The sequence below is a fragment of the Schizophyllum commune genome, assembly GCF_000143185.2.
Source record: "Schizophyllum commune H4-8 unplaced genomic scaffold SCHCOscaffold_13, whole genome shotgun sequence".
Lineage (NCBI taxonomy): Eukaryota > Fungi > Basidiomycota > Agaricomycetes > Agaricales > Schizophyllaceae > Schizophyllum > Schizophyllum commune.
This window is the reverse complement of record NW_026089550.1, coordinates 750,047-776,048: the sequence shown is the minus strand read 5'-3', so window position 1 is coordinate 776,048 and position 26,002 is coordinate 750,047. Positions and strand designations below refer to the sequence as shown.

Sequence of the window (26,002 nt, the reverse complement as noted above, 5' to 3'; positions counted from 1 at the left end):
TCTTTTGAATCTTGATGGAGGTCACGAAGAGAATGCGCTACAGGAGATTAAGGATATGTCGACGCTCAGATGTGATGGCTATCGATCGCACTTTCGTTTGCATACCTCCCAGTACTTGAATGTCTGTAGGCTCAGCCCAGGTGGCTGCGAACAAGAAGACTACGATGACAAGAAATGCTCTTCCTGCGTCCAAGATGGCTGTCACTTCTACTTCCGTATTCCTTTCCTCCATCTCACACCCTGCCTTTTCACCATCTCATTCCTCCTTCACAACATACTCGCCACCTCATGCCCCCTCACAACACACTCGCCATCTCGTCTGCCCTCATAACACACTCGCCCCCGTCACAACACACTCACAAACCCACCCCCGCACACGATGCACCGCCCCACGCTCTGCAGCAGCTCGTCCACCACCCAGCAGCGCGCGGCGCGCGGGAGGAAGTCGAGCCGGTACGCGCTGCCGGCCTGCGCGGAGGAGACAGGGAGGAGCGCCTTGCGCGCGCAGAGAAGGCAGGTGCGCACGTGCGGAGTGGAGAGGAGGAAGGTAGTGGTGGTGCAGCGGGCTGGGGGGAGGGGTTAGTCGGGTGGTGGGTGGGAGAAGGGGGGATGGGGGCATGGGGGCATGGGGGGGATGGGGTGAGGTTAGTTGGATGTTTGGAGGTGGGGATGGAGAAGGGGGACAGTGGAGAAGGGGGACGGTGGGTGGGGATGGGGAACGGTGGAGTAGGAGAAGGGAAGGGAGGGGTGACGGGGAATGGGTCTAAAGGAAGGGAAAGAAGCTCAATCAAGCTCACCCCACGTATGCCCCGAGGGACAGACACCTTGCGCGGTCCCTTTGAGCGGGACGGCCTGCGTGCACGCGGGGCAGGACTCCAGGAGGGCGTCGTTGGCGATGGGGGAGTGCGGGTGTGCGCCACCTGCGGCTGGTGAGGACTGGATGCGCGGCCTATGAGTGCGAGAATGGTAGTTACCTGACGCGCCATCGACTTGCATCGCCTGTCCATCAACTCGCATCCTGTGTCCATCGACTCGCATCGCCTCTCCATCGCCCACATCCCTATCCGCCTGCGCCCGCCCCAGCCCTGCCAGATATGCAAGATCGGCATCCGACAGCAGCCCCCTCGCCCGCAGCGCGTGCAGGAGCTCGCGCCCGCGCGCGGCGAGGGCGGCCGGGGAGCCGGGGAGCGTGGCCTGCAGGGCGAGGCGGAGGGCGAAGGGGAGGTCGGGGGCTGCGGGAGGGTGAGTGGGGGGGGGGCGACAGAGACGCGGAATGAAGAGGATGGCGTGTGAAGAGAGGGGCGTGTGAAGAGGAGGGCGCATGAAGAGAGAGGAAAGGCGCGAAGGAGAAGGAGGAGGTGGGAACGGGTAAAGAGGAGGGGCGGGGAAGACGCATTGGGACAGATCAAGAGAAGAACAAAAACAAAAGAGAACAATAAAAACAGAAGAGATCAACACCATCCAACTCACCTCCCAAGAACGGCACCACGGCCACCACATGCGCGATGATGATACCCTGCACGCGCTGCGCGATCGCGGCGAGGAGGGTGGACGTGCGGTGGTGCGCGAGGACGTCCGGATCGGAAAGGGGGGCGCTGGCGTTGCTGGGGTCGTTGAGGGAGTAGGGGGAGGTGCTGGTGGAGAGGTTTTTCTGGGCGAGGGGTTAGCGATTTGGATGTAGCCATTGGAGTAAGCGAGGGGAGCGTAGAGAGTGGGAGGGAGGTAGGAAGGGACTGAGGGCAATGGGTTGCAGAGGAGGACAAAAACACAACCACCCCTCACTCACCCTCATGAAATCCGCCACCGCGAGCTTGAGCCGTAGCCGCAGGAGCTCGTCCCCGCCGAACAGCGCCCGCGCGAGCGACTCGCGGAAGTGCGCGCGGATGGAAGGGGTCGGATTTGACGTGAGCGGCGTCGAGTTATCGCTGGAAATCGCTGTTGTGGGATTCGCTGTTGTGGGACTCGCTGTTGTGGCATTTGCTGTTGCGGACTCATCCTGGTCGGGCGGCTGCGCCGATGGACCCGCGTGTGATGAGTGTTCGCCACCTTCGCCCTCCGATCCTCCCCCGAGCACGCCTAGCACGCGCTCGCGGACGCGCGCGAGGAGGGCGCGGTCCTGCAGCCGGAAGAGCAACGGGCGCAGCAGAGGAAGCGGGGCGGGGGAGGCGGACGCGCGGGCGGAGGTGAGCGTGGAGGTGAGGAGCGCGAGGAATTCGGCGTCCTCCGGCGCGAGAAATGCGGCGTCCTCTGGATCGCCTGTGGTCTGAGCGTGTCTTGGTGTCAGTTTATCTGGTTGGGTGGGGGTCGAACTACTCACCTCGTGCGCCACCGCGATGTGCGTATTATCAGCCGCGACCTGTGCATGATCGTCGTCGTCCGGAAGTGGGATCTCGACCGTACTCCCCAGTCCCTCCCGCGCACTCGCCCGCCCCTCCCGCGCACTCGCCCGCCCCTCCCGCGCACTCCCGAGCCCCTCCCACACGCCGCTCACGACGAGCGTGGACCCGTTCTTCGCGTCGTGCTTGTAGTTGAAGTCCGCGGGGCGGGCGGATCTGGGGGGCGTGTTAGTATGAGGGTGGGTAATTCGTGTGCGCGGTTTTTGGGGCTTGTTGGGAGGGGGCGGGGTGAGATGAACAAGGGATGGAATGATTGGGAACACGGGATGAGATGAATGGAAAGGGATGCAATGGATGGGAACACGGGATGAGATGAACGGAAAGACGGGATGCAATGGATGGAAAGACGGGATGAGATGGATGGAAAGACGGGATGAGATGGATGGAAAGACGGGATGAAATGGATGGAAAGACACAACATCGAATGAACGGCATCGAATGAACGGAGAAAAACACAACATCGACACGACAAGCAAGCAAGCCAGCCAACCAACCGACCACCCACTCACTCGTAGACCCACACCATCGCGCCCAGCCCGTCGTAGTCCGCCATGCCGGTGATGCGGTGCACGTCCTGTTTGGTGATGCGCCCGGAGGAGGGGTCGGTGGCGGCACTTCCCGTCGTGTTCGCATTCGGGCCTGGGGCGCCTCCGCTGGCATTTGCGACTGTGCTGTTGGTGATGCCGGCTCCTGCGCCGCTAAGCCCGCCAGCTCCTGCGCTGCTAGGCCCGCCGGCTGCGTCGGCTGAAGAATCGTTGTTGACGGAAGCAGCGCCCCCACTCGCACCCCCACTCGCACCCCCGCCCACCCTTATCGCCGCCGTGCTCTCGCTCCGGTAGTCCGTGCGCGAGCCCGGCGCGCGCCCGCCCTCGAGCGTCGTGAACACGGACCGGGTGTGCGCGGAGAGCGCGGGGGAGGTGAGGGGTTTGGGTGTCCGGCGCGCAGAGATGGGTACTGGGCGCGCAGGTATCAGTTTTGTTGATGTCGAGCCGGCAGGGAGGGGAGTAGCGGTAGGGCTGGCACCTGGGACGGTAATGGGGCCTGCGGTAGTGGGATTGGGGCTGAGAGCGGCCAAGGCGGGGTCGAGCGCGAAGGTCGAGGGGTCGGGAAACTCTGTCTCTCCGTGCAACGAGCTGTCGCCCATCTCGACGTCGGAGTCGGGGTAGCCGAGAGTGGTGGGGTCGTCGAGGGTGGCGGGGTCGCCGAGGGTGGCGGGGTCGTCGAGGGTGGTGGGGTCGTCGAGGGTGGTGGGGTTTCCCAGGGTGGTGGGGTCGGAGTCCTGTTCATGACGCGATCGTTCTCCCACTGGCGGACCATTTCCTTCACCCACTGGCGGACCAATTCCTTCGCCCGCTGCCGACGCGCTCGTACTCGCAGGTCCCGCTGACACTGTAGGCGCGAAGGGTGGAGGCCTCGCCGCTGGGGCGGAAGCCGACGCTGTACCCGCAAGTCCCGCATACGCTCTCGCCGCTGGTGCGGATGTCGACGCTCCCGGCACCACGCTCGCCCCCTCCTCCGCCCACCCGACGACGCCGGTGGCGAGGCCCTGGAGCGCGCGCATCGTGCCGTCGTGCAGGGTGAGGAGGAGGGTGTCTGGGGGGGGGGGGTCAGTTTGGGAGGGGGAGGGTCAGCGTGGGTGTGGGGAGTTCCGCGTGGGCGTGAGGAGTTCAGCGTGGGGAGGAAAGCGACCACTCACCCCGCGTCCGGACATAGTGCACGCCCACGACCGCGCTGAAGGCGGAGGAGCCGATGGACGTCTTGAGCGGCGGGAGGGGGAGCGTGAGCGCGGGCGGCGGGGTGGGCGGGGTGGGGGGCCTGTCTCTTGCATCTTGTCCTATGCTACCTTGGCTAAGGCTCGAAGTGGAGGCTTCGCTGGTGGAGGTGGTCGTGAGCCTTGCCGAAGCGCTCGCGAACCCCGCCGAAGCGCCCGCGAGCCCCGCAGGCGCCGAAGCGCCCGCGAACCCCTTGGGAGCAGCAGCGGTGGCTAACCCCTCCGGAGCAGAAGCGCTCGCGAACCCCGCCGGAGCAGCAGCGCTCGCGAACCCCTTGGGAGCAACAGCAGAAGCGGTCGCGAACGCCCCGCCCACCGACCACAGGGAGACGAGCCCGGGCTTGCAGATGATGAGGGTGGGCTGGGGAGGGAGGGGGGGTTAGTATTTGGTCTTTGTGCGGGTTGGGGGTGTGGGGATAGGTGGTAAGGGGATGGGGTGAGGAAGGGAGTGAGGGGATGGGGGTGAGAGGTGAGGGAGCAGGGGGGTGTGGGAAGGGGAGGGAAAGGGCTGGTAAGGGAGCGGGGTTAAAGGGGTGGCGGTGTGAGAGGTGAGGGAAGGAAAGGGGGTGGTAAGGGGGATGCACGCTAAAGAGAGAGTATCCCCTCGCCAAAAAGAATCCACATCACTCACCCCGCGCCCGCGCACGTCAACCCAGACGAGCGCGCTCACGCGCCGGCCGTCGGCGGGTGTGAGGAGGGTGCCGGCGAGGGGTTCGAGGTGGTCGGGCTCGAGTTGACTGGGTTCGTCGGCTTCGTGAGGTTCGCGTTGGTCAGCTGCGTGCTCTGCTGGTGGACGAATTTGGTACTCGAGGCAATCGTGTGAGGACGAGAAAGGCAGGCTCACCGCTGGACGGGTACAGGTCGAACGTCTCGAAGGAGACGCGGTAGGGGAAGGCGAAGGGGTCTTTGGGCTCGTGCGGGGCGTTGTTTGACGTTGGCGCGTGAGGCGCGTTTTCTGGCATTGGCTGCGGAACGTCTTTTGGCGAGTCCCCCTGAGGCGCGTCTTTTGACGTCGACTCGTGAGACGCGTCGCCTGCCCGGGCGTCTCTGCTACGCTCTCCTGCCAGGACGTCTCCGCTGTCGTCTGTCGCTCGGTTAGCAAGGGAAGAGGGGGGGGGAGGGAGAAGACAATAAAAGGGACGGAGGGGGAAGACGGCAGATGGGAAGAGGGGGAAGGGGGTAACGAGAAAGGGGGAGTGAACGACGGCAGAAGGGACGAAGGACGATAGAAGGGCGGGAAGGATAACGAAAAAGAAGGGTGCAATGATAACGAAGGAGAAAGGTGCAAGGATAACGAAGGAGAAGGGACGAAGGGCACCAGAGGAGGGGGAAAGTACGACGAAAGGGTGTACAATCAGGAGAAATAAGGATAAACCAACGCACCTGTCCGCACCACCCCCTGCCGCACGTTCGTACGCACTAGCCTCTGCCGCACGTCCGTACGCACTAGCCCCTGCCGCACGTCCGTACGCACTAGCCGCTGCCGCACGCCGAACACGCCCACGGCGCCGTCCGCGAGCGCGTACGCGAGGAGGGCGGTGACTGTCGGGGTGGATGTGGGTGCTCGGTTCGCCGTGGACGAGCTCCACCCACTCCCACCCACTTCCCCCCTCTGCCCCCTCTGCCCATCTACCCCCGCGCTCCCTCCACTCTCATCCCCCCTCCTCTCACTCCACCCACTCTCATCCCCGCTCCCTCCACTACCACTCCCACTCCCATCCTCCGCCTTCCACCCGCTCACGGCGACCTCGGCCACCCACTGCGCGCCGACGCGCGCGCTGCCGAGGAGCGTGGGGTGAGGGAGGGCGTGGCTGGGGGGTTGTGTGTTAGTATTCGGGTTTGTGTTAGTTTAATGAGATGAACGTCCGCATCCGGCGGGGGGAGAGGGGATGGGGTTTCACGAGGTTCAGAGGGGATGGGGTTTCACGAGGTTCAGGGCGATAGTTTAGTCAGGGGGTTGGAGGTAGTCAGGGGGTTGGAGGAGGGAGAGGGGGCGGAGGAGGGAGAGGGGGCAGAGGAGGGAGAGGGAGAGAGGGGAGTGTGAGGGAGAGGGCCGAGGGGGAGGGGGACAGGGAGGGGGAGGGGGACAGGGGGGGCTTCGCTCGTGAGAGGAGATGGGCAACGCCGCACGCCAAACGAGCCAGCAAACCCAACCCAGTGACGCACTCCCGACAGAAAGATGACGATGACGCACTCCCCACAAAGAGATAACGGCTTACTCCCTACAAAAAGAAAACAGCCTACTCTCCACAGAAAGAAAACAGCCTACTCCCCACAGAAAGATGACGACTCGCTCCGCACAAGAAGATAACTACGACTCACCGCAGAAAGAGCACCACGCCGGCGCGGGTGCCGAGGACGAGGAGCGAGCCGTCGAGCGGGGGGTGCGTGGGGAGGGTGGGGGGCGTGGGGTGTGTACTTGAGGGGCGTGTACTTGAGGGGTGCGTGGGGGGCGTGGTTGAGGGAGGCGTGGGGTGCGTCGGGTGCGTGGGGGGAGAGGGGGGCGTGGGGAGGGAGGGAGGCGTGGGGCGTGTACTCGACGCGAGCGGGACCGGGAAGGCGGGTTGCGTGGACCAGGTGAGGGCTGGGCGGGGTGGGGTTAGTGTGGGTTGGAGGGTGTAAGGGGAAAGGGTTGGAAGGGGAGGGAGGGAGGAGGTTGGGGTTAGTGTGGGTTGGGCGGGATGCGGTTAGCAAGGTGGTAAGAGCGAAGAGTGAAGCGGAGAAGTGACGGCAGCGAAGGGCGAGGCGCGCCTTCTACTGCGAAGGGGTAGAACGGGCCCGACGGCAGCGAAGGGGCGAGACGTGCTCGACGGCTAGGAAGGGGCGAAACGTGCTCGACGGCTGCGATGGAGTGAGACAGGCCCGATAGCTACGAAGGGCGAGGCGCGCCTTCTACTGCGAAGGGCGAAGCGGACCCTCCCATCCTCTCCACGCTCCTCCGAAAGCGCGGGTCCACCACCCGCGTCTTTGCCCTGGTCCCTCTTCCTTCCCTCCCTCGCCAAAAAACCCCTCCACCTCCCTCCCATTCCAACCCCTCCACCCCCATCCTTCCCCCTCCCAAACTGCCCCAACCACCCAATCGAAAATAACAATAAAAACAGAATAACAAACAACCGATTAACACTCACCGCCAACCTGCGCGCGCAGCGCGCGCGCGACGACGGGCAGCGCCGGCCAGAGCGTGAGGAGGAAGGGCGTGAGGGGGGCGAGCTGGGGGAGGGGGTTAGTTTTTGATATGGGAGGTGGGGGTTAGCGAACGATTTATGAGGATGTTAATTTCATTGGGGGTGCGGGGAGGGTGGAGGGGCCCCTGCGCCCTAACGGGCTTGGGGGAGGGAGGGGGGAATGAGGCCCACCCTGGCGGGTGGGGGAAGAGTGGGAAGGGAGAGTGGAGGGGTGGGTCAAAGAGGGAAGGGGGAGGGGATGTGGGAGAGGGGGGAGGGGGGGAAGGGGAGGGGGGCAATGGAAGAGGGAGAGGGTGTGAGGGGGAAGATGGGAAGGGGACAGGGAAGGGGACACCACAGTGCACGGCGCCTCCTCCTTCCCTTCCCCTCTCTTTCCCGCACGGCGCCTCCCTCCTTCCCTTCCCTTCCCCGCACCGCACCGTACCGCGCTGCACCGTACCGGAGGGTGTGTGTAGATATCGCGTATAGATCAAGAGGTGATTGGAGATTGAGGGCATAACGAGGATCGAAAACAGAGGATAGTTCGGACGAAAGACGACGATCGGACGAAAGAGGACGGGAACGTTCTCGCGCACGCCAAGTGAACTTTCTAAAACGACCAAGATTACTAAACAAGCAACAACTCACCTTCACCCACTCGCCCCGCACGGCGTTCTTCCCGCCCGCCCAGAGCGTGAGGTCGCAGTTGGAGGTGAGGGTCGCGAGGAGGGGGCTGGCGGGATTTTTAGTACTTTTTGTGTTCAGTATAGGTGTTAGGGTTGTGTATAGGGGAGGGGCGAGCGTGAGGAGTGTTAGTGGGTTTGGTCGGTGGGGGGGGGGGGGGGGAGAAAGGGGAGTTGGGAGGAGGGGAGGGGACGAGGAGGGTGAGGGGAGGGAGGATTGAGGAGGGGGAGAGGGAAGGGGACGAGGAGGGCGAAGGGGAGGATGAGGGAGGATTGAGGAGGGGTTTGGGAGGGGGAAGCGAGGAGGATGAGAGGGAGGGGAAGGGATGAACGTGAACCACGAAACCAGCCAAACACGCACCCATTCTCGGGCGCCAGGCCGGGCGGGGAGGTGGCGAGGGACCAGAGGGAGACGTCGATGGCGCCGAGGGTGAGGAGGGGGTAGGCTGGGAGGGGCGGTTAGGTGGTGAGCGTTCATTGACTTTTGTGATGATTTTTGGGGTGTAGAAGGGAAGGGGGTAAGGTGCGAGGGAGGGGGAAGGGTCAGAGGAGAGGGTGCGAGGGGGAAAGAGATGACAGATGGGGATGTATGCGCGAGAACCTCACCTTGCGAGTGCTCCGGCCACTGGTAGGCGATCGTCTTGTCGATGGGGATGACGGTGCGGAACCAGCCGATGGTGGGGGCGGGGGAGGGCGGCGAGGGGATGTTGGAGGTTGAGGTGGGTGCGGTGGTTGTGGTTGAGGGGCCGGCTGAGAGGGGGGTGAGCAGACGAAAGCGCCGCAGTGAGCGAACGAAGGGATCGCAAAAGTCGAACGGCGCACGTACCGCCAGCGGACGCACTCGACGCGGCGGCGGAGCGGAGGTTGTTGGCGGTGGCGGACGGGCGGTGGGGATCGGGCGCGTGGCGGTGTGGGTCGGGGGCGGGGCGGAGGAGGGCGCCGGTGTCGAAGGAGATGGCGTGTTCGGGGGTCTGGGGGGAGGGTTAGTGACAGGTCTGTGAGAGGGAGGGGTGTTGGAGGTGGGGAGAGAGGATGTTGGAGGCGGGGGAGGATGATAGAGGAAAGGGGAGGAGGGTGAGGGACGCGCAAGGCCGATCGACGACGCGTAGAGCAATGGGCGAGCACGCGTGCGCAGACGGCCAAGAGCGACGGGGCTTACCATGATATAGACCGCGCCGCGGGTGAGGAAGCAGAGCTGGCCGTCGGACGTCCACTGGAGAGTCTTGGGGGACGGGTGGGCGGTGACGGTGGGCACGTTGAGCGCGCTGTAGATGCGCACGCGGTCGCCCATGGCAGGCAGGGAGGAGATGGGGTGGGGAGAATGCGAGCGGTTGAGGATGGACGCGGATTGGGTCGCGCGTGGACGCGTCTGTGGTGGGCAGGAGCAGGACGCGCGCGCTCGATCACTTCCAAATTGGGTCGTGCCCTTGTTCGTCCCGCCGCCATCGTCACCTGCCTCCGCCTGCTGCTGTCTTCGATGACACTACGCCGTCAATGATCCTCTGGACGCACCAGACCCGCTGTTCGCGGCCGAGGGTCAGCGCGCGCACCGTCTAGTGATAGTGCGTGACAGCGACGCGGGGGAGACACGGAGGAGCAGGCGCGCCGTTTCGGGACGTAGCTATGGGAGTGGGCACACGCGGTTCCAGATCCGGCTTGTTTGGTCGTGTTGATCTCCCCCAAGGGCCTTGTCGTCGCATTGTAAATCTATCTCGTCCTGCGTTTCGTCAACCTGCGCCCTGAAAATATTCATATGGCCTCCTGAGGTGAACATCCACGAGGCCTTGCTTTGAAACGGAATTTATCATTCAGGCCGAATACATTATGCTGTAATTGGCGTTTAATCCGTTGGCTGGAATGGAAAAGACAGATATCAAAGCAAGGAAATGTTCCTTCCTTGTTTCCGCTTGAAATGCGCTACTTTTCATGAATTTTGGTGCAGAACTGAGAAAGGAGATAGGTCGGCAAGATTGTAATCGAAACGGTCAACTAGTGACCACAACAGTGATGCCATCACTAATTAGTGACCCTCTACCTTGGCCCAAACGTCGACGTTCAATCCGACTCGACCAGCACCCTCGCACACGCTTGAGTGGCTCTTTTACTCCTTTTACGGTCTATACTGCCCTATTCCCCGACTTGCATGGCCCCCGAAACAGCTGACACGGCGCCTCAAAGCTGCCAGCACTGTTCTGGCATGCTGCCTTGAGAGCCGCTATAGAGTCGTTGGGCGATATCATACATGCCATGAAAGTTGACCCTGATGATAGCAAGACCTTTGAGAATGCGAGGAGTGACTATACTATGGACGGAACAGAGTCTGCGGTTGAGGACTCTTTAAAGTCATACCTGATGGTGTCCTCATTGGCATGTGCCCGATATTCCTGTGAGTAGCTGGTGGGAGGTCTCTATAATCAGGAATACTATAGAATGGATGTTTGGGAATATATTGTTCTCACAAATTGAAGTCACCTGAGTCCTACGTCGCTCGCTAAAGGGGGAACTACGCGGCGACATCGAACATGTGTCGTTTGGCAGGGGCATCAACACAACCAAACAAGCCGGATCTGGAACCGTGTGTGCCCACTCCCAGTAGCTAGGGGTGGCGGAAGAGAGCACGTGACTGCACCTCTCTCTCTTCCGCCCACCATCCACCATACACTGGGGGTGGGCACCACCCGCCACCGGATCCGGCATATTTGTACATGTTGTGGTCACGCTTTGGCGCCCGTTCCGCAGTGTTTCCGTATCTCCTCCGTCAGTTTTCTGACGCTCGCTTCCGGATAAGGTGCGTCGGAAAGCGGCGAATTATAGCTATAATCCCACATCGATTTTTAGTATTTCATTGGGAGGAAGCCTAGATTCTCAATTTTGTGGCTTCTGGATGTGCTATTGTTGAAATCCGACGACAGAATGTAGATCCTTTATGTAGCTTCCGAACGCGCTATTTTGCGAGCCAGGGGACGAAGAAATGATGGAGGAGATAGAGAAATGTGATCAGTCACGCATGGGCCAAAAAGCACTGTGACATGTGTGACACGACCGCTTGTTCCTCGACCTCGACGGTCCAGTGGCGCGTGCATCAGGTATAAAGATCTTTTCACCCGGTGCGCGTGAACAGGCATTACAAGGACCCCACGAAGGTGTTCGCTGCTCATAACCTCTCATCCTCGGCTGCTGTTGTCGTGCTCTATATTGCTATAGACTCTCCCTTCTCTGGGTTCCCCGTGGGCGAGTCTGCTTCGCGTCAGTGGGTAAAGTATCAGAACTGCTTCAAAATATCACAATCTTGGAACATGGACTTTTCTGAGGCGGTCCGATGCGCACTTTGACTATGAACTGTTGAGAGAAGACAGGAACGAGTCTGACCTATTTTGTCGAGTAATTGCATGCTGTCTCTAATGAACTGAGCGTAGTTCAAGTAGATTACAGCGCAGATCATACAATTCTGAACAACTTTGCCATACAAAGGTAAGCGATATGACCCCTCCATTGTGCACCTGCCGGATGACGATTCGGGGACACCTGAAGTCCACTTGTTGGCGCAGCATAAACATGTACAAATATGCCGGATCCGGTGGCGGGTGGTGCCCACCCCCACATACACTTCCTCGTAAGACATGGCTGATGCAGATTCGACCAATGTCACCTGATGTGACGATTTGTGACCAAGTGTTACCAAACGTGACAACGCGTCGACGCATCGCGTCGCGTCTTGTCCTTCCTCCTCACGCGCTCGTCAACAAAGGTCTCTCTTGGGAAAAGCGCCAAATGGGAGACGCAGAGAAGACCCTTGGCTACACTACAGCCCCTGTGAATCCTTGTAATTGCTACTCAATCCTCATAAATAAGCTACCCGCAATCCAAATGCCTTCCTCACCCCGAGTGTCGTCCACTGAGTGTTGTTGCACTGTAGACACGGCAGCAATGCCAGTCTCGTCTGTCGTATGGGTCGCAGAAAGGTCTCCAATATTGCCCACTATCACCGTGGAACTGTTCACCCCAATGCAGATGGGCGAAAAGCTGGGAAGGGAGAGGCACGGCCGAAGGAGTCAAAGGTCATTCGGGGCCAGGTGAGCCTTTCGTATCTCCATAGGCTATATCTCATCCTCTATCAGCATGATACTTCATTAAGAAAGCGCACCTTAGAGGACGGAGAGGTGGTTATCGACCATGGGAAAGAGAATCATGGCCCCATCAAGGGTGTGTGATTACATCTTCATACCTTCCCTTTGTTCTGACCATATGCAGTGCCACTGAAGCGCAGGAAGACCACCAAGAATACTGTCGACGTAGCGCTCACTGCCAGAGTCACCACGCAGGCTGCGACGCTGGCTTCAGGCCATGTCCCTGATCCTGTCCTCACAGCCTCTATCTCTGAAGCTCATCAAGTTGCACAATTGCTCAAAGCCCGTTATCTGCTCCCTATGCCGCAGTCCGTGATCTTTCAGCCCCCCGCGTACCCGGCCAGTCCATCCGCACTGCTAGCCGCCCACCTGTGGTTGGAGACATTTGCCATCTGGCATGGCTTGGCTGCATCCATTGACATTTGACAAGATACTACGGCCAAGGCTCAGCCGCCGCGAGCACTAGTGTTAGCGCGCCAATCAGACGCGTAATCAAGCCTCTCCCGCGCCGACCCCTTTCCGCTCTACCCATGCATGAGCCGCCTGTATTGTTGACTCCCTTGGTCCCGAACACCCAGAACCCCCACCTATTCGATGCAGCACTCTACAAGCGCGCGGCAGTTGAATATGCTCGTATTGAGGAGGAATACAAGCGAACTTGCAAGCTGCCCTCAGTGCCGCCTCCTGCCACATCGACAATGTCAGCAGATGCGGACCCGGGAGGCGACAAGGCTCCCTGCATCCCCCCTCCACCGTCAGAGCGCCTTCTTGATGATCCTACCGTCTGGCTCCTGAACAGTCGGTCCCTGCAGTCAAAACCAGCCCGCTACTGCGTGCAAGCCGAGTGGGCAGCCACGTACTGCTCTGCGGAGTTCCCCATACCCGCCGAACAGCCATGCCCATCATCAGATGCACGATCTGAAGACTCGTATGCGCCCTCCGAGTACACATTGGATGCGGAGGATGACATGAGCCTTCCCTCGAATGATACCTATGCCACCGACCGCTCTGCGCCCGATTCAGAATGGGAGATTGACGAGGACAAGCTGGAGGTTTTCAAGCTCGAAGCTTTGCAGGCGGCGGAGTCCAGTTCTACAGCGCTGCTGTCCGCGCCTGATGCGTTGCCGCAGACGTCTCTAGCCTCGCCCGCATCCGATGCGTCGCCGCAGGTGCCTCCAGCCTCACCTGCGCCTACTGCTCGCCCGAGTCTGTCGATGCGTGCCGCCGAGCGCTGCGCGCGCAAGCGGAAGGCACAGAAGATGAAGAAAGGAACCGATACTGCTTTTGAGCCCTTCCTCTCTTATCAGTATCGCAAAGCTCCGACAGTCACTCAGGCAGCAGAACTACAAACTCACATCATGAACACCTATCTATGACCTCCGCGCAACAAAGGCTACAAGCACAAGGTGTGCCAGTGCGATCTGTGGACTCGAACCCGCCTCGAATGGATAGTCGACATACTGAACTCCTTCATGTCGGGCTGTAAGGCGGGTCAGTGGATCGCAGCATCCCTCGAAGCTGCACGGATGAATGGGCAGGGTGTTGCATGGGCAAGGCGTGTGTGCGCATATGCAAAGGATATACTGCGCGATCGGGAAGCCATTCCGCAGCATCGGTACAGCGCAGCATTTTGGATAACGAGGCGTTGTGCAACGAGCTCGCCCTCCATCTCCAGTCGAAGGGCAAGTACATCTCACGCCAGGATGTCGTCGATTATATCGACTGTCCGGATGTGAGGAGCCGATACGGGATCCACAAGGGTATATCGCTGGCTACTGCGGGGGAATGGCTGTGGCGGATGGGCTACAGATGGCGTAGGACTCGTTGCGGGCAGTACGTTGATGGTCACGAGCGGCGCAATGTCGTATGGTACTGCCAGAAGGAATTCTTGCCCGCTATCACTGAGGCAGAGCACCAAACATGCACCTGGATCCTCACACACCTCGACACGCTCGGCCCACTACCTCGTAATCGCTTGCTTGTCATCAGGTTCCACAATGAGTCTACTTTCTACGCTAATGATCGACGCGATGTTGTCTGGGTTCACAAGGACAGCACACCTACACCTCGAGCAAAGGGAGAAGGAGCATCGTATATGGTGGCCGATTACGTGTCTGCCGACTATGGTTTTCTGTGCGCAACGAGCTCGGACCAAGACGCGTGGGTGACCTGGAAGTGTGGGGTCAACCAAGATAGGTACTTCACAAGTGAAGAGGTTATGAAGCAGGTCAGTCCCAGCATCACATGTCAAGCAGATTGCAGCGATCTGACAAATGTTTTGGCAGGTTGAACGCGCTATGAACATCCTCGAGCATGATTACCCCAACGAAGAACACTGGTTCGTCTACGACAACACCACCATTCACCGCAAGCGCGCAGATGACACACTGTCCGCGCGTTGGATGCTGAAGGGGCCATCTCCCTATCCCAAAAAGCCCGGTGACGCAGACACCAACTTCGGCATCAAGAAGACGGTCACCGACGCCAAGGGAAATGTGCTTCACGAGCTCAAAATGGTCAAGCCGCAGCGCAAGAAGGGAGCGAAGGGGGCCGTCCCAAAAGGCGATGCCCCCGCGATGGAAGAGCGCCATATACGCCAGACAGTCTGGCTGCCTATGAAGGATACGTCATACACGAAGGTGGGTCCGGATGGCAAGACCCTCAGGGTGACGCAGTGTCTCTATCATCCCTTAGATCCGGAGCACCCGGACTTGCCTGGTCGCTTCAAGGGGATGGCTGAGTTCCTGCCCGAGCGTGGATTTCGCGAAGAGGCTGGCCTTCTCTGCGAGTGCAATGGCTTCTGATGTGCACCTGGCGCAACGCGATGCTGCTGCCGGCAATTCCTTTACAACCAGCCCGACTTCATGGCCAAGCACTCTATCCTTGAGGATGTGTGTAGCGCTCGCGGTTTTTGTGTCCTGTTCCTTCCGAAGTTCCATTGCGAGCTCAACTTCATTGAGCAGGCATGGGGCGCTGCTAAACACGCTTACCGCATGTATCCGGCGTCGTCTTCGGAGGAGGACCTGGTTCGCAACGTGCACACTGCACTGGATACAGTCTCCCTAGAGACGATGCGCCAGTGAGTGCCAATTTTATTTATGCGGTCTTCAATTGCAAACCTTGCTGATCTACTCCCCCCTACAAAAAAATTTCACACTGAGGTCATCCGTTTGAATTGTTTGATTTTTGTACATAAGGGAAAGCCTCCGCCACTGGTCCATAGCATGGATATAAACTAGTACTTGGTGTGTCCCCCATTAGCCTTGAGCAGAGCCCAAACTCACTCCGGCATCTGTGCAATATAATGATCAATCTCCTCCACCGTCAATTCATCCCATAGCTTTTTGATCGTCTTCTTCAACCCCTCCTGCGTGGTCAGGAGCCGTGGGAGTGCACGCAAGCGATGCTTGAGGATGTGCCAAATAGGTTCTATAGGCAACATGTTCGGAGAGTTGGCAGGGTGGGGGAAAAGGGGGATTTTCCGTGAGTCGAACCAAGCACGTGTCAACTTGGCCCGGTGGGCAGGCGCTCCATCCTGCTGGAACCAGACCTTGTTGAGATGGGAGGGCGCAGACACAAACAACAGACCACAAGATGACGGTCAGAGACAAGGCTAAGTGACAGCGTGATACGTGACTATAGGTAAGTATCCCCTTTGGGACGGTCCAAGCACACCAACTCCAACACTCCCACCTGTGCGCCGGACCGCAGAGAGACTCCCACCTAATCCAGCAACTCCCACCTAACCAGCCAAATCCTACCATCACGTGTACAGCCTAGAGACTCCTCCCCACGATCCACCGGCACCGGAAAAGTCGAAGGCATCGTCGTTGGCGTCATCGGCAGACGGCAGCGGCGGAGATGGCGAGCGAGAGGCAGGAGGAGAGGGAGAGCGACGAGCTGGGATAGTGTACACACCAAAAGCCGACTGGGCGAGGTGCTGGTGTTCGCCCTCTGCCTCCATGACCGCGAGCGAACTGACCATGTTCGCGTTGAGATGTGCGCGGTCCGAAATCTTCTGCCGGATGGCCTCCGGCATGTTGTACATGCAGAAGGCGGCGATATGACCTGCACGTCCGCACCGATGGCAGTCCTCACCGTTGACGTTGCACCAGCGGTAGCCCTTGTCATCCACCCATCCTCCAGTCAGGTCAGCCTGATGACCATCAGGACGCCGCGGTGCACGCGACCCTCGCGCCGCATTTGCAGCCAACAGCGGGCTGGGAGAGTACTCCTCCTTCTTGACGACGTCGACGTCGAGCGCAGGGGAAGACGTCAGGGTAGAGATAGCTTCATCGAGCTTGGGCTCGGTGGTCTGCGCGAGGAGGATGGTGGTAGTGGTGATGAAGGCATGGTGGACGTTCATGAGGATGACGTCCAGAATCTCGGTGTCCGAGATGGCGATACCCATATCCTTCAGGACCTGCGCCTTGGCCCGCACCTCGACGATGAACTGCTCAAGCGACTGGGTGGGGAAGCCGTGAGAGCATTGGTAAAACGCTTTGCGTGCAGCAACACGCCGGGCCCTGGTCGAGACAGTGTACTTCGCCTTCAGCGCCTTGTACAGCTCCTGGCCACCACGTTTCCCTGGCACCCCATCCTTCACATCCTTCTCCAGCATCCCAGAGAGGACATACCCAATGGCGTTGTCCAGCGCTGTCTTGGACGGATCGAGCGCAGAGTCAGCCACAATGTGCTCGGCACCGACGCCAGTGCAGAAGTCAATGAAAGCCTCTGCAAACGAGTGCCAGTTGGCCTTGCCTCGCAGCTTCTCCGACTGCTGGAAGATAGCGACAGCATAGGAGGGGAGGGAAGACATGATGAGTGGTGGATGGTGCAGACAAGACCGATCGATCAAGTGAAAATTTTTGAGAATGAGAGAATGGGTTTTTCTGGAGAAAAAAGCGAGTTCTGAGAGGTCTGGGGGGTTTTCGGGTAAAGACTAGAGCGCGGGGCTCATAACCTGTTGAGATGGGAGGGCGCAGACACAAACAACAGACCACAAGATGACGGTCAGAGACAAGGCTAAGTGACAGCGTGATACGTGACTATAGGTAAGTATCCCCTTTGGGACGGTCCAAGCACACCAACTCCAACAGACCTTCCTCCACAGCTCCTTCCGCATCTCCTGGTAGAAAGGCAAGAATGGACCTTCTAGAACCTCCTCCCGATAACAGTCAGCATTCATGCCCCCTCCCTTCCCCCCAGGATAGTTGAGAATGACCAAGGGGGTCCAGAACTAAAAATAGCGCACCAGGGGTGGCAGCTCAGGCTGCCAGATAATGCCGGGGTTGGGTGTAAATTTTGTTACATTGTCTGGGGTGTTATTCTCACAAAATCTGGCGCAATTATCTGGCAGACATGTCTGATCATTGCCAGATTAATCTACTAGGTACTCTACAGATTATTCTGGCTCTATATACCCTACCAGACAATTCTGGCCCAGACTTATCGGGAGTCTCCTTCACTATCCAGAGTTTTCGGAGTCAGCCCAGACTTGTCTGGCATCACCAATTTACCCGACAATTCTGGATGACCCAACAATTCTGGATGCTCAGATATCTCTGGATGTCACAACCCGATATCTCTGTGTTCAGCCGACAATTCGGGTCGTTGTGACATCTCTGCATCCATCCGATATCTCTGGACATCCAGAATTGTCGGGACTTCAGAATTGTCGGGATGGTGCAGATATCAGTTAGACCCGAATTGTCGGCTGAACAGAGATATCGGGACAACCCGAATTGTCGGGTGGACACAGAAATATCAGGTTCACCCGAATTGTCAGGTGGACGCAGAGATATCGGGTTCACCCGAATTGTCCACCTGACAAGTCAAGTCATCCTGAGATATCTGGATGTCTAGACCTGTCAGCTCATCCAGAATTGTCGGGGGACCACAGAGATATCGGGTCATCCAGAATTGTTGGGTAAATCGGTAATGCCAGACAAGTCTGGCGCACCTCTTGGGCGTCAGACATGTCTGGTCTCCAATGCACCAGACAAGTCAGTGCACCCGAGACGTAAGTCGGGAATCCAGACAGATCAGCCCATGTAAAATACCAAATGAATAGATATGTACAAGTAAAATGTAATCTAATGAGGGGCGGGAGAGGGGCATTACCTGATACCACCCCAGTAACTCCCTATCTGCCAGGCAGTGACTGACGGGGGTACTGGGGTGGGAACGATGAAAGTGCTGCCACTAGGGCATAATATATTCGAGATCTGAAAGTCGGTGATGCCAACACCCAGCATATGGCGAGGGCATCCCGATGTGGCGAGTGGCAGGCAAGAATAGGTGTACTCACCTCGGTTGAATGAATGAAAGGGAAGGGGGGGCGAAACTCTGTAGCGGGCCATGTCTGCACGTCAATGAGTAAAAGGGGACAAGGAACGGAGGGTGGGACGTACCAGAGCGCGTGGCCGAGTAGTGCAAGGGCGCGAGACAGCTCCAGTACACCCGGGGGTACCTAAAGTGAGGACCTGGTTAGTAGGAACGCGCGAAAATGTGCGGACGACGCACCATGTGCTAGGCGGACGCTGGACACGCGATCGCCGGCTATGCTGTTGAACGTGCTAAGCACGTTGTCGGACGCGACGTCCTTCCGCACAGGCAAGTAGCGCGCATTATGCGGCGGCCGGCGTTGCTAGACGCGTCAGGCGGGACGGGGTGCCCCGCTGTCGCGCGGTAGTCGTCCTTTTCGCAGGCGTCGCGCGCTGGTCACGGCGCGACGACACGTCATCGTTGCGCGTGCGAAGGAAGGCGGCGGCGGCAACGGCGCGGGTGCGGAGACGGGGAGGAAGGGAGGCGGCGGCGGCGGACGGGCAGCAAGGAGAGGCGGACGAGGAGAGGAGGCGGAGGAGCGCGAGTTGGAACTTCGCGAAAATTGCGCGGAGTCGGAGCGAACCGGGCCGAACACGTGGCCGGCCCGATCGGACCGCGTCCCGGGGCGCTGACGCGTCACCTCTTCCTTCTTTCCTTCTCTCTCTCGCTCTCTCTCGCCGCCGCCATCACTCACCCGCCGCTGCCGTCACCGCCTCCCCTTCTCGCCGCCGCCTCTCCCTCTCGCCGTCTCCGCACCCGCGCCGCTGCCGCCGCCGCCTTCCTTCGCACGCGCAACGATGACGTGTCATCGCGCCGTGACCAGCGCGCGACGCCTGCGAAAAGGACGACTACCGCGCGATAGCGGGGCACCCCGCCCCGCCTGACGTGTCTAGCACTGCCGGTCGACGCGCAAAACGCGCGGGAGCGCGCGCTTGGCACCTGCGCAGAAAGACATCGTGTCCGACGTGCTTAGCGCGTTCAACAGCACGGCCGGCGATCGCGTGTCAGCATCCACCTAGCAGGCGGTGCGTCGTCCGCACAACTTCGCGTGTTCTCACTAACGGATTCCTCACTTTAGCTGCCACGACACGTACTTAAGCCGTTGCGGGCCCTTTCGCTATTCGGTCATTCAGTTCGGTACGTCCCGCCCCCTGCTCCTCGTGCCCTTTTACTCACTGACATGCAGATACCACTCACTATCAAGTTTCTCCCCCTCCCTCCCTCATTCACTTGACTTAGGTGAGTGTAGCTATTCACTTGCCGTGTTGGGATGCCCTCGCCATATGCTGGGTGTTGGCATCCCTAACTTCTACAGCTTTTACACAGGTCCCTTTCCCATTCTCGCCACTTTGGTACCCTCACCAGTAACTGCCAGGCAGATAGGGAACTATAGGAGTGGTGCAAGGTAAGGCTTCTCCCTCTCAGCTTTACATTTGTTTGTATGTATGCATGTGGTTATATAGCAATACTCTTGTGCTGATTTAGTCTGAACTGCCCTATTGGATTGTAAGGTCAGAGATCTCTGGGTACACCAGAATTGTCTGCAGTTGATGTGCTCAGCATTATCGGGACAAATCCTTATGAGCAGAATTGTCTGGAAGCTTGACAAAAGCCCAGCTGATAATTCTGGAGGATATTACTGCCAGAGATATCGGGATAAATTTGTGACGCCAGACAAATCTGAGCTGACTCCGAAAACTCTGGATAGCGAGGGAAACTCCTGATAAGTCTGGGCCAGAATTGTCTGGTAGGGTATATAGAGCCAGAATAATCTGTACTATAGCTAGTAGATTAATCTGGGAATGATCAGACATGTCTGCCAGATAATTGCGCCAGATTTTGTGGAAATAACACACCAGACAATGTAACAAAACTTACACCTAAGCCAACATTTCCTGGGTGCCCAAGGAGGGGGTGGGGGGGGGAGGGGGGGTCTGAGGAGGCCCTAATTTAAAAGTCAACCCTCCTAGAGTTTTAGTGATGCGTGCCTTTCTGAGCACATATACGGAGTCCATAGGCCTTATTCAACCTATACAAGTATTTTCTCGCTTCTTTTGATTCTTCAGGATTCCCCAACCACCCCAGCGAGGCTTGGCAGCACAGGCACGTGGCCTGGGACATCTGAGCCTGAGGGTACGAGCCACGTGCTTTGATTATTGAACTTTGTCATTTTGTTTAGAAGGGCTTTGAGTGCGATAGCAACGTCAATACATGTATACTCTGACTGAAATTGGAAGAATTAGCGGATTATTGGGGAGGTGGGAGGGCTGAGGCTCCGCGAGCGTCATTTCGGCATATGCCGGCGGTCACGTGCGGGGGGAGGGGGGGAGGGGTAAGGGCCTTAAGCTGAAAGTCGACCCGCGGTCATTTTCTGCAATCCCGGACCCCCCTTGAGAATGACAAGTGGGCCCTTCCGACCTTTCGCGATGCATCCCCAGACCATGACCCGGATGTTGGCCTGCTTGAAGGTGGGTATGCAACAGTCCTCCTCGTACTTCTCGTCGGGGCGCCAAGTGACAAAGCCCGCGTCCTTCTTCGTGTCGATATAGAAGTAGCTTTCGTCGGAGTAGATGATGTTGTCCCACTGGTGACGGCGGGTGAATAGCTTGGCCCACTCGAACCTTTTGACCTTGTTCTTTGCAGTGAGGAAGTATACACGCCTCGCTCGATACCGTCGATAGCCTTTCGACCGAAGGTAGGTGCGTACCGTTGATGCAGAGACCCCAACAATGGCGCCGACCTCGTCCAAGGGGTGCTGTCTGTTACGACGGATCTCTAGCATGGCACGAGCCCTCTTGGCCTTGGTGAAGATGCGAGGACGTCCAGAGCTAGGCCGACGATGTGTCCGTCCATCCACATCAAATTTTCTCCAGATGTCGTATCCGGTACGGCTGTTTATTCCCTCCGCCTCAGCGGCATGCTTGATGTTCTCACCACCCTGAGCCAAAACTCGCCCTATGAAGCGGTTTTTCTGAGGGCTGTCATAATGGTTGTATGGGCCGCGGGTAGCCATCTGTTGAGAGCAAAAGGCGGCGGCAGACACAAACACAAACACGAAGATGATGGTTCGAGACAAAGAGTACAATAGGAACAATGACTACCTAATTTGGCGGACTTCCCCATTGGGCCGGTCCAAGCACACCAATCCCAACACTCCCACCTGTGCGCCGGACCACAAGAGAACTCCCACCTAACCAAGCTCCCACCGGATCCTGCAACTCCCACCAAATTCGCATCCTCCTATATCCATCACGTGAAGAGCATTATCTTCGGCGCACTCCTCTGCTTGTTCTTCGACGAGCGAGGGGGACAACCCTGGTGAACGGGGGTGGTGGCCGAGGACGAGTGGGCGGGGGAAGCAGGACGCGGAGAAGGAGGAGGAGAGGGGGACGACCGACGGGCAGGAACAATATACGTGCCATAAGCCTGCTCCATCTGGTACCCCTGCTCGGCCTCCGCGTCGAGCTCCGCCATAGAGGCAGCCATGTTCGCATTGAAGTGCACCTTGTCCATGATCTTCTGCTTGATCGCCTCAGGCATGGCGAACATGCAGAAGGCGGCGATATGGCCGGAGCGCCCGCAACGGTGACAGTCCCTGCTGTTGACGTTGCACCAGCGGTATCCCTTGTCGTCCATCCAGAATGTAGTGGGGTCATTCTGGCGCTCGTCCGACAGACTCTCCTGCTCCTGGCGGCTACGGCCAGCGCGAGCGGCGTTGACAGCAAGGAGCGAGGGAGTGAACTCCTCCTGCTTGACGTTGAACGCCGCACCAGAGTTCGAGGTGAGCATGCTGATCGCGACGTCGAGAGTGAGGGAGGATTGGGAGAGGATGTTGATACGTATCTGGTCGAAAGAGTCATCCAGATTGATGAGGATGACGTCCATGACCTCGTCATCAGAGACGGTGACGCCTAGGCCAGTGAGGATGGCCTTCTGCGCCTTGACGTTGGCGATGTGCGTCTCGATGGGGTGCGAGGGGTCATGGCGACACTGCTGGAATGCCTTGCGAGCATGCATGCGCTTCCAGGGTGTGGCCTTCTCGTACTTCTCCTTCAGCACCTTCCAGAGTGCCTTGCCCCCTTCAGCTTCCTTGACCAGAGCCATGGGGTCTGGGCCAAGCTTGCTAAAGAGCAGCCACTCGAGCTCCGCATCGAGGGGCTTCTTGGCCTCAGGCACTGCAGCAGCAGGGTCCTCGGTGATATACCCAGCCTGGATAGCGCGGAAGAAGCGGGCCAGCTGCTCCTTGAAGGCATGCCAATCGGCCTCTCCCATGAGCTTGGGAACATTGTCCAGACCTCTAATAAGGGCAGGAGAGATGACAGACATGGTGGATGAGCCGAGAGAGGGTGATCAGATAACAGGAAATTTTTGTGAAGGTTTTATGAGGGTTTAAGCAAGCAGAGAGACTGTTTTGGAGGTGTAGAGTAAGCTAGAGCGCGGGGCTCATAACCTGTTGAGAGCAAAAGGCGGCGGCAGACACAAACACAAACACGAAGATGATGGTTCGAGACAAAGAGTACAATAGGAACAATGACTACCTAATTTGGCGGACTTCCCCATTGGGCCGGTCCAAGCACACCAATCCCAACACCATCGAGGTGTAGATTGTAAAGGTGTGTTTTACGGGACCGCCCGGAACGCGCGCGCGCATCAGGCACGTGATCGTTCACCGGGCCAGAGTGTGAAATTTAATTGTGGAGGGGAGTATTGTAGCTATGCGAGGCATGCCTGGAAATTTATTGACACGTACCGCAGGGGCTCAGATGGTCGTATCACAGCCTGGGCAGCAAAGAAGTACCGCGGTCACCGAACACTTCCATAAGATATTCTCAATCAATTCTCGGAGGCCGAGAAGGCCAAGAAGCGCTAAGTTTTGTCTACCATGCTCCTGCTTTCGTCACTATCATAGCTCTCCTGCCATTGTTCCTGCTCACCTCACCCGTACTCTGTCATGACAAGCCTGTGGGCCATATTTACCTCTTGTTCTTTTGCATGTCTGTTGCAGCGCTCTCTAGCCGTATTTTCATCGAACATATCATGTAATCTTGACTTTATGCTACTGACATCACAACTAGTACATCTACATACTCATTGAACTTGGAAGGCTTCCTAAACAGCCCATTGAGATGCAACGAAGCAGCTGAAGCACGTCAAAGGCATAGTATTTGGTGAAAACAATTCAATGCTCAGTCCGACCCACTATGCTACGAAACTTCTCATGAACATTCAGAATGCTATCGCGTACATATCCCGTTTACCAGATTGCGAGTCGCGTGTCATATACTGCGAACACAGGCGATCTCGCAGCGCCCTTCAACCGTGGGAACAATGCGCTTGATCTAGGGCCTGTCACACAAGGTCAGGTGACATTGGTCAAATCTGCATCACCTATGTCTTACCGTAGTCGTCTCACGTGTAACGTTTCGACTTTCTTTCGACTTTTCTTTGTGTTATCTACGTGTCCCTTCCTCTTTTCTGGGTTTTTCTCCATGCTGACTGCAACTGGGAAGAAGGGCAAGGCCCCACAGGCTGAGCTGGCGGATGACTTGCAGACCAACAGGGCGGTGCCCCTGTGTCGCTCTACGCGAGCTCGCCCTGCTGTAGCTGCCCCAGCTGCGCGCAAGATGGCAAAGGCGAGTGTGGCGGGTGCGCCTGTGGCGCCCGCCACAATCGCGGTGGCTCCTGCCCCGGCAGCGCCAGAGGTGGCCCCTCTGCAGCCCTCGGCGATGCCGCGCGCGTCTGTCAAAAGTGGTCGGTAGGGCGAGTCTGCCTTCACCCGGAGTCACATGACCGCTCCCAACTCCAGGAATCACTGTGTCACATTCCCAGAGTTGGTGTCACATGATCACATGACTTTTCCCCACGCTTTGCCCCAGTGGCCCCGTACATACGCGTGTATTCTTTCCTTCTTTGCCCCCAGTCCAAGGGGGGTCCGGGATTGCAGAAAATGACCGCGGGTCGACTTTCAGCTTAAGGCCCTTACCCCTCCCCCCCTCCCCCCGCACGTGACCGCCGGCATATGCCGAAATGACGCTCGCGGAGCCTCAGCCCTCCCACCTCCCCAATAATCCGCTAATTCTTCCAATTTCAGTCAGAGTATACATGTATTGACGTTGCTATCGCACTCAAAGCCCTTCTAAACAAAATGACAAAGTTCAATAATCAAAGCACGTGGCTCGTACCCTCAGGCTCAGATGTCCCAGGCCACGTGCCTGTGCTGCCAAGCCTCGCTGGGGTGGTTGGGGAATCCTGAAGAATCAAAAGAAGCGAGAAAATACTTGTATAGGTTGAATAAGGCCTATGGACTCCTTATATGTGCTCAGAAAGGCACGCATCACTAAAACTCTAGGAGGGTTGACTTTTAAATTAGGGCCTCCTCAGACCCCCCCTCCCCCCCCACCCCTGGTGCGCTATTTTTAGTTCTGGACCCCCTTGCCCCAGTCGCTATCCTATACGCAGGAAGACTGAGGGTATGTCTTTTACTTACTTTACTCTTACTTATACTGACTGTACTTTAGTCTTGCGCTCTCTGGGCTTATTTAGGTATGAATTGAGTCGCTATCCTATATGCAGGAAGACTGAGGTCTTGCGCTCTCTGCGCTTATTTAGCTCGTGAAAGCATCCCCGCTGAGCTCTGTTGGAATCGGTGTCTACGCGCTCTCTAGCGCCTATGGTATTTTTCTGTGATTTTTCGGACTTTTTCCCGGTACTGTACGCTTACCTACAGTCTTACTTATGCGCTCGCGCCTTATTGCCGAGCGCCACATATTTCCTCGGCATTTGCCGTGCCCTCCTGCCTAGAGCGGCGCATCCGAGTCTTTTCTCTTCCTGACTCGTTTGCTGTCGCTCTAGGTGCGTAGTTATGCGTTGTATCTCGCTACTTATGAATCTGACTCGTTTGCTGTCGCTCTAGTGTGATCACTGGCTCGATTCTACCTCGGACAGGTTATGAGCCCCGCGCTCTAGCTGCCCCAACCAGCCAGTTCCACACCCCGACTCAAACTCGCCGCTGTGCGCGCGTACCAGCTGCGATTCCCTCCGCTCGAGCGGCATTCGACGCGCAAGACCCTCCTCTACCTTGTGCCCGAGCCGCGCTCCGCGAAAATCGCCAGTACCGCCGCTATCGCCGTGCGAAGTCCAGCACCTCCGATCACCGCAAATTTACACCCTCCCTCATATTCGCCGTCGCGCACGCAGTTCGCGTCCGTTCCTCTCCAAACAACTTCTAGTCACTCCGCGCCCTTCTCCCCTACACGTCGACCCCACTCTCGTCTACTTTCGCCGGTTCGATCGTCTCCAACAACCGTCTCTTTGCGCCATGTCGAAGCGTGACTCAGACGGCCGCCCCATCCTCACCCGCTTCAACTGGAGCTGGTGGGACAGCGAGATCCAGCCCTGGCTGTCCAGCAAGGGCCTCTGGCGCTATGCCAAGGGCACTGTCACCAAGCCCAAGCCCAAGGACGCGAGCGCGGTCACTGATGCGGAGTACCGCACCCTAGAGGAGTATGAGCAGCGCTTGGAGAAGGCTGCTGGC

At 58.3% G+C, this 26,002-nt stretch overlaps 12 protein-coding genes across 12 annotated transcripts; 5 read left to right on the top strand and 7 right to left on the bottom strand.

The window, feature by feature from the left end:
* Positions 1-345: 345 nt before the first annotated feature.
* SCHCODRAFT_02517726 (uncharacterized protein) lies at positions 346-2,364 on the bottom strand (the record flags this gene model as incomplete). The annotated part of the gene is made up of 5 exons (XM_003026072.2): positions 346-468; positions 1,033-1,232; positions 1,471-1,651; positions 1,787-2,273; positions 2,318-2,364. The coding sequence occupies 5 exons, from the start codon at positions 2,362-2,364 to the stop codon at positions 346-348; spliced, it is 1,038 nt and encodes a 345-aa protein (XP_003026118.2).
* A 774-nt stretch (positions 2,365-3,138) lies between these two features.
* On the bottom strand, positions 3,139-5,574 carry SCHCODRAFT_02100446 (uncharacterized protein). The gene is made up of 6 exons (XM_050341793.1): positions 5,551-5,574; positions 5,012-5,251; positions 4,799-4,917; positions 4,093-4,528; positions 3,865-3,989; positions 3,139-3,815 (listed from the first exon to the last, which is right to left on the bottom strand). Exons 2-6 carry the CDS (start codon positions 5,127-5,129, stop codon positions 3,366-3,368), a joined length of 1,248 nt encoding a protein of 415 aa, XP_050197686.1. The 5' UTR covers positions 5,130-5,251; positions 5,551-5,574; the 3' UTR covers positions 3,139-3,365.
* A 1,227-nt stretch (positions 5,575-6,801) lies between these two features.
* On the bottom strand, positions 6,802-9,565 carry SCHCODRAFT_02641946 (uncharacterized protein). Its single transcript, XM_050346250.1, has 7 exons — positions 9,174-9,565; positions 8,841-8,985; positions 8,621-8,764; positions 8,376-8,460; positions 7,980-8,064; positions 7,296-7,377; positions 6,802-7,008 (listed from the first exon to the last, which is right to left on the bottom strand). The coding sequence occupies exons 1-7, from the start codon at positions 9,303-9,305 to the stop codon at positions 6,830-6,832; spliced, it is 852 nt and encodes a 283-aa protein (XP_050197685.1). The 5' UTR covers positions 9,306-9,565; the 3' UTR covers positions 6,802-6,829.
* A 2,396-nt stretch (positions 9,566-11,961) lies between these two features.
* On the top strand, positions 11,962-12,567 carry SCHCODRAFT_02517362 (uncharacterized protein; the record flags this gene model as incomplete). Its single annotated transcript, XM_003025994.2, has 3 exons — positions 11,962-12,087; positions 12,133-12,217; positions 12,266-12,567. The coding sequence occupies 3 exons, from the start codon at positions 11,962-11,964 to the stop codon at positions 12,565-12,567; spliced, it is 513 nt and encodes a 170-aa protein (XP_003026040.1).
* Positions 12,568-12,671: 104 nt separating this feature from the next.
* SCHCODRAFT_01176992 (uncharacterized protein) lies at positions 12,672-13,517 on the top strand (the record flags this gene model as incomplete). The annotated part of the gene is made up of 1 exon (XM_003025995.2): positions 12,672-13,517. The coding sequence occupies one exon, from the start codon at positions 12,672-12,674 to the stop codon at positions 13,515-13,517; it is 846 nt and encodes a 281-aa protein (XP_003026041.1).
* Positions 13,518-13,768: 251 nt separating this feature from the next.
* Positions 13,769-14,251, top strand: SCHCODRAFT_02466022 (uncharacterized protein; the record flags this gene model as incomplete). Its single annotated transcript, XM_050342656.1, has 1 exon — positions 13,769-14,251. A coding segment is annotated over one exon (483 nt), but the record flags the coding sequence as incomplete, so codon positions are not given.
* Positions 14,252-14,438: 187 nt separating this feature from the next.
* Positions 14,439-15,224, top strand: SCHCODRAFT_02672706 (uncharacterized protein; the record flags this gene model as incomplete). Its single annotated transcript, XM_003025996.2, has 4 exons — positions 14,439-14,538; positions 14,590-14,657; positions 14,742-14,929; positions 15,041-15,224. The coding sequence occupies 4 exons, from the start codon at positions 14,439-14,441 to the stop codon at positions 15,222-15,224; spliced, it is 540 nt and encodes a 179-aa protein (XP_003026042.2).
* Positions 15,225-15,421: 197 nt separating this feature from the next.
* Positions 15,422-15,601, bottom strand: SCHCODRAFT_02517300 (uncharacterized protein; the record flags this gene model as incomplete). Its single annotated transcript, XM_050343370.1, has 1 exon — positions 15,422-15,601. A coding segment is annotated over one exon (180 nt), but the record flags the coding sequence as incomplete, so codon positions are not given.
* A 97-nt stretch (positions 15,602-15,698) lies between these two features.
* On the bottom strand, positions 15,699-17,134 carry SCHCODRAFT_02641944 (uncharacterized protein). The gene has a single exon (XM_050346249.1). The coding sequence runs from the start codon at positions 16,958-16,960 to the stop codon at positions 15,905-15,907; it is 1,056 nt and encodes a 351-aa protein (XP_050197682.1). The 5' UTR covers positions 16,961-17,134; the 3' UTR covers positions 15,699-15,904.
* A 4,438-nt stretch (positions 17,135-21,572) lies between these two features.
* SCHCODRAFT_02641943 (uncharacterized protein) lies at positions 21,573-22,146 on the bottom strand. Its single transcript, XM_050346248.1, has one exon. It carries the CDS (start codon positions 22,102-22,104, stop codon positions 21,718-21,720), a length of 387 nt encoding a protein of 128 aa, XP_050197681.1. The 5' UTR covers positions 22,105-22,146; the 3' UTR covers positions 21,573-21,717.
* A 231-nt stretch (positions 22,147-22,377) lies between these two features.
* Positions 22,378-22,794, bottom strand: SCHCODRAFT_02477014 (uncharacterized protein; the record flags this gene model as incomplete). Its single annotated transcript, XM_050342750.1, has 1 exon — positions 22,378-22,794. A coding segment is annotated over one exon (417 nt), but the record flags the coding sequence as incomplete, so codon positions are not given.
* Positions 22,795-23,957: 1,163 nt separating this feature from the next.
* SCHCODRAFT_02517439 (uncharacterized protein) lies at positions 23,958-25,697 on the top strand (the record flags this gene model as incomplete). The annotated part of the gene is made up of 4 exons (XM_003025997.2): positions 23,958-24,223; positions 24,839-24,938; positions 24,987-25,011; positions 25,414-25,697. The coding sequence occupies 4 exons, from the start codon at positions 23,958-23,960 to the stop codon at positions 25,695-25,697; spliced, it is 675 nt and encodes a 224-aa protein (XP_003026043.1).
* Between the last annotated feature and the right edge of the window lie 305 nt (positions 25,698-26,002).

Coding starts and splice junctions, on each gene's coding strand:
- SCHCODRAFT_02641943 (XM_050346248.1), bottom strand. CDS start 22,104: ATGGACGACAAGGGATACCGCTGGTGCAACGTCAACAGCAGGGACTGT.
- SCHCODRAFT_02641946 (XM_050346250.1), bottom strand. CDS start 9,305: ATGGGCGACCGCGTGCGCATCTACAGCGCGCTCAACGTGCCCACCGTC. Junction 8,986..9,173: donor GCGGCGCGGTCTATATCATG/GTAAGCCCCGTC, acceptor CCCTCCCCCCAG/ACCCCCGAACACGCCATCTC. Junction 8,065..8,375: donor GGCCTGGCGCCCGAGAATGG/GTGCGTGTTTGG, acceptor AAATCCCGCCAG/CCCCCTCCTCGCGACCCTCA.
- SCHCODRAFT_02641944 (XM_050346249.1), bottom strand. CDS start 16,960: ATGTCTTCCCTCCCCTCCTATGCTGTCGCTATCTTCCAGCAGTCGGAG.
- SCHCODRAFT_02100446 (XM_050341793.1), bottom strand. CDS start 5,129: ATGCCAGAAAACGCGCCTCACGCGCCAACGTCAAACAACGCCCCGCAC. Junction 4,529..4,798: donor TTGACGTGCGCGGGCGCGGG/GTGAGTGATGTG, acceptor CTCCCTCCCCAG/CCCACCCTCATCATCTGCAA. Junction 3,990..4,092: donor GCACTATGTCCGGACGCGGG/GTGAGTGGTCGC, acceptor CCCCCCCCCCAG/ACACCCTCCTCCTCACCCTG.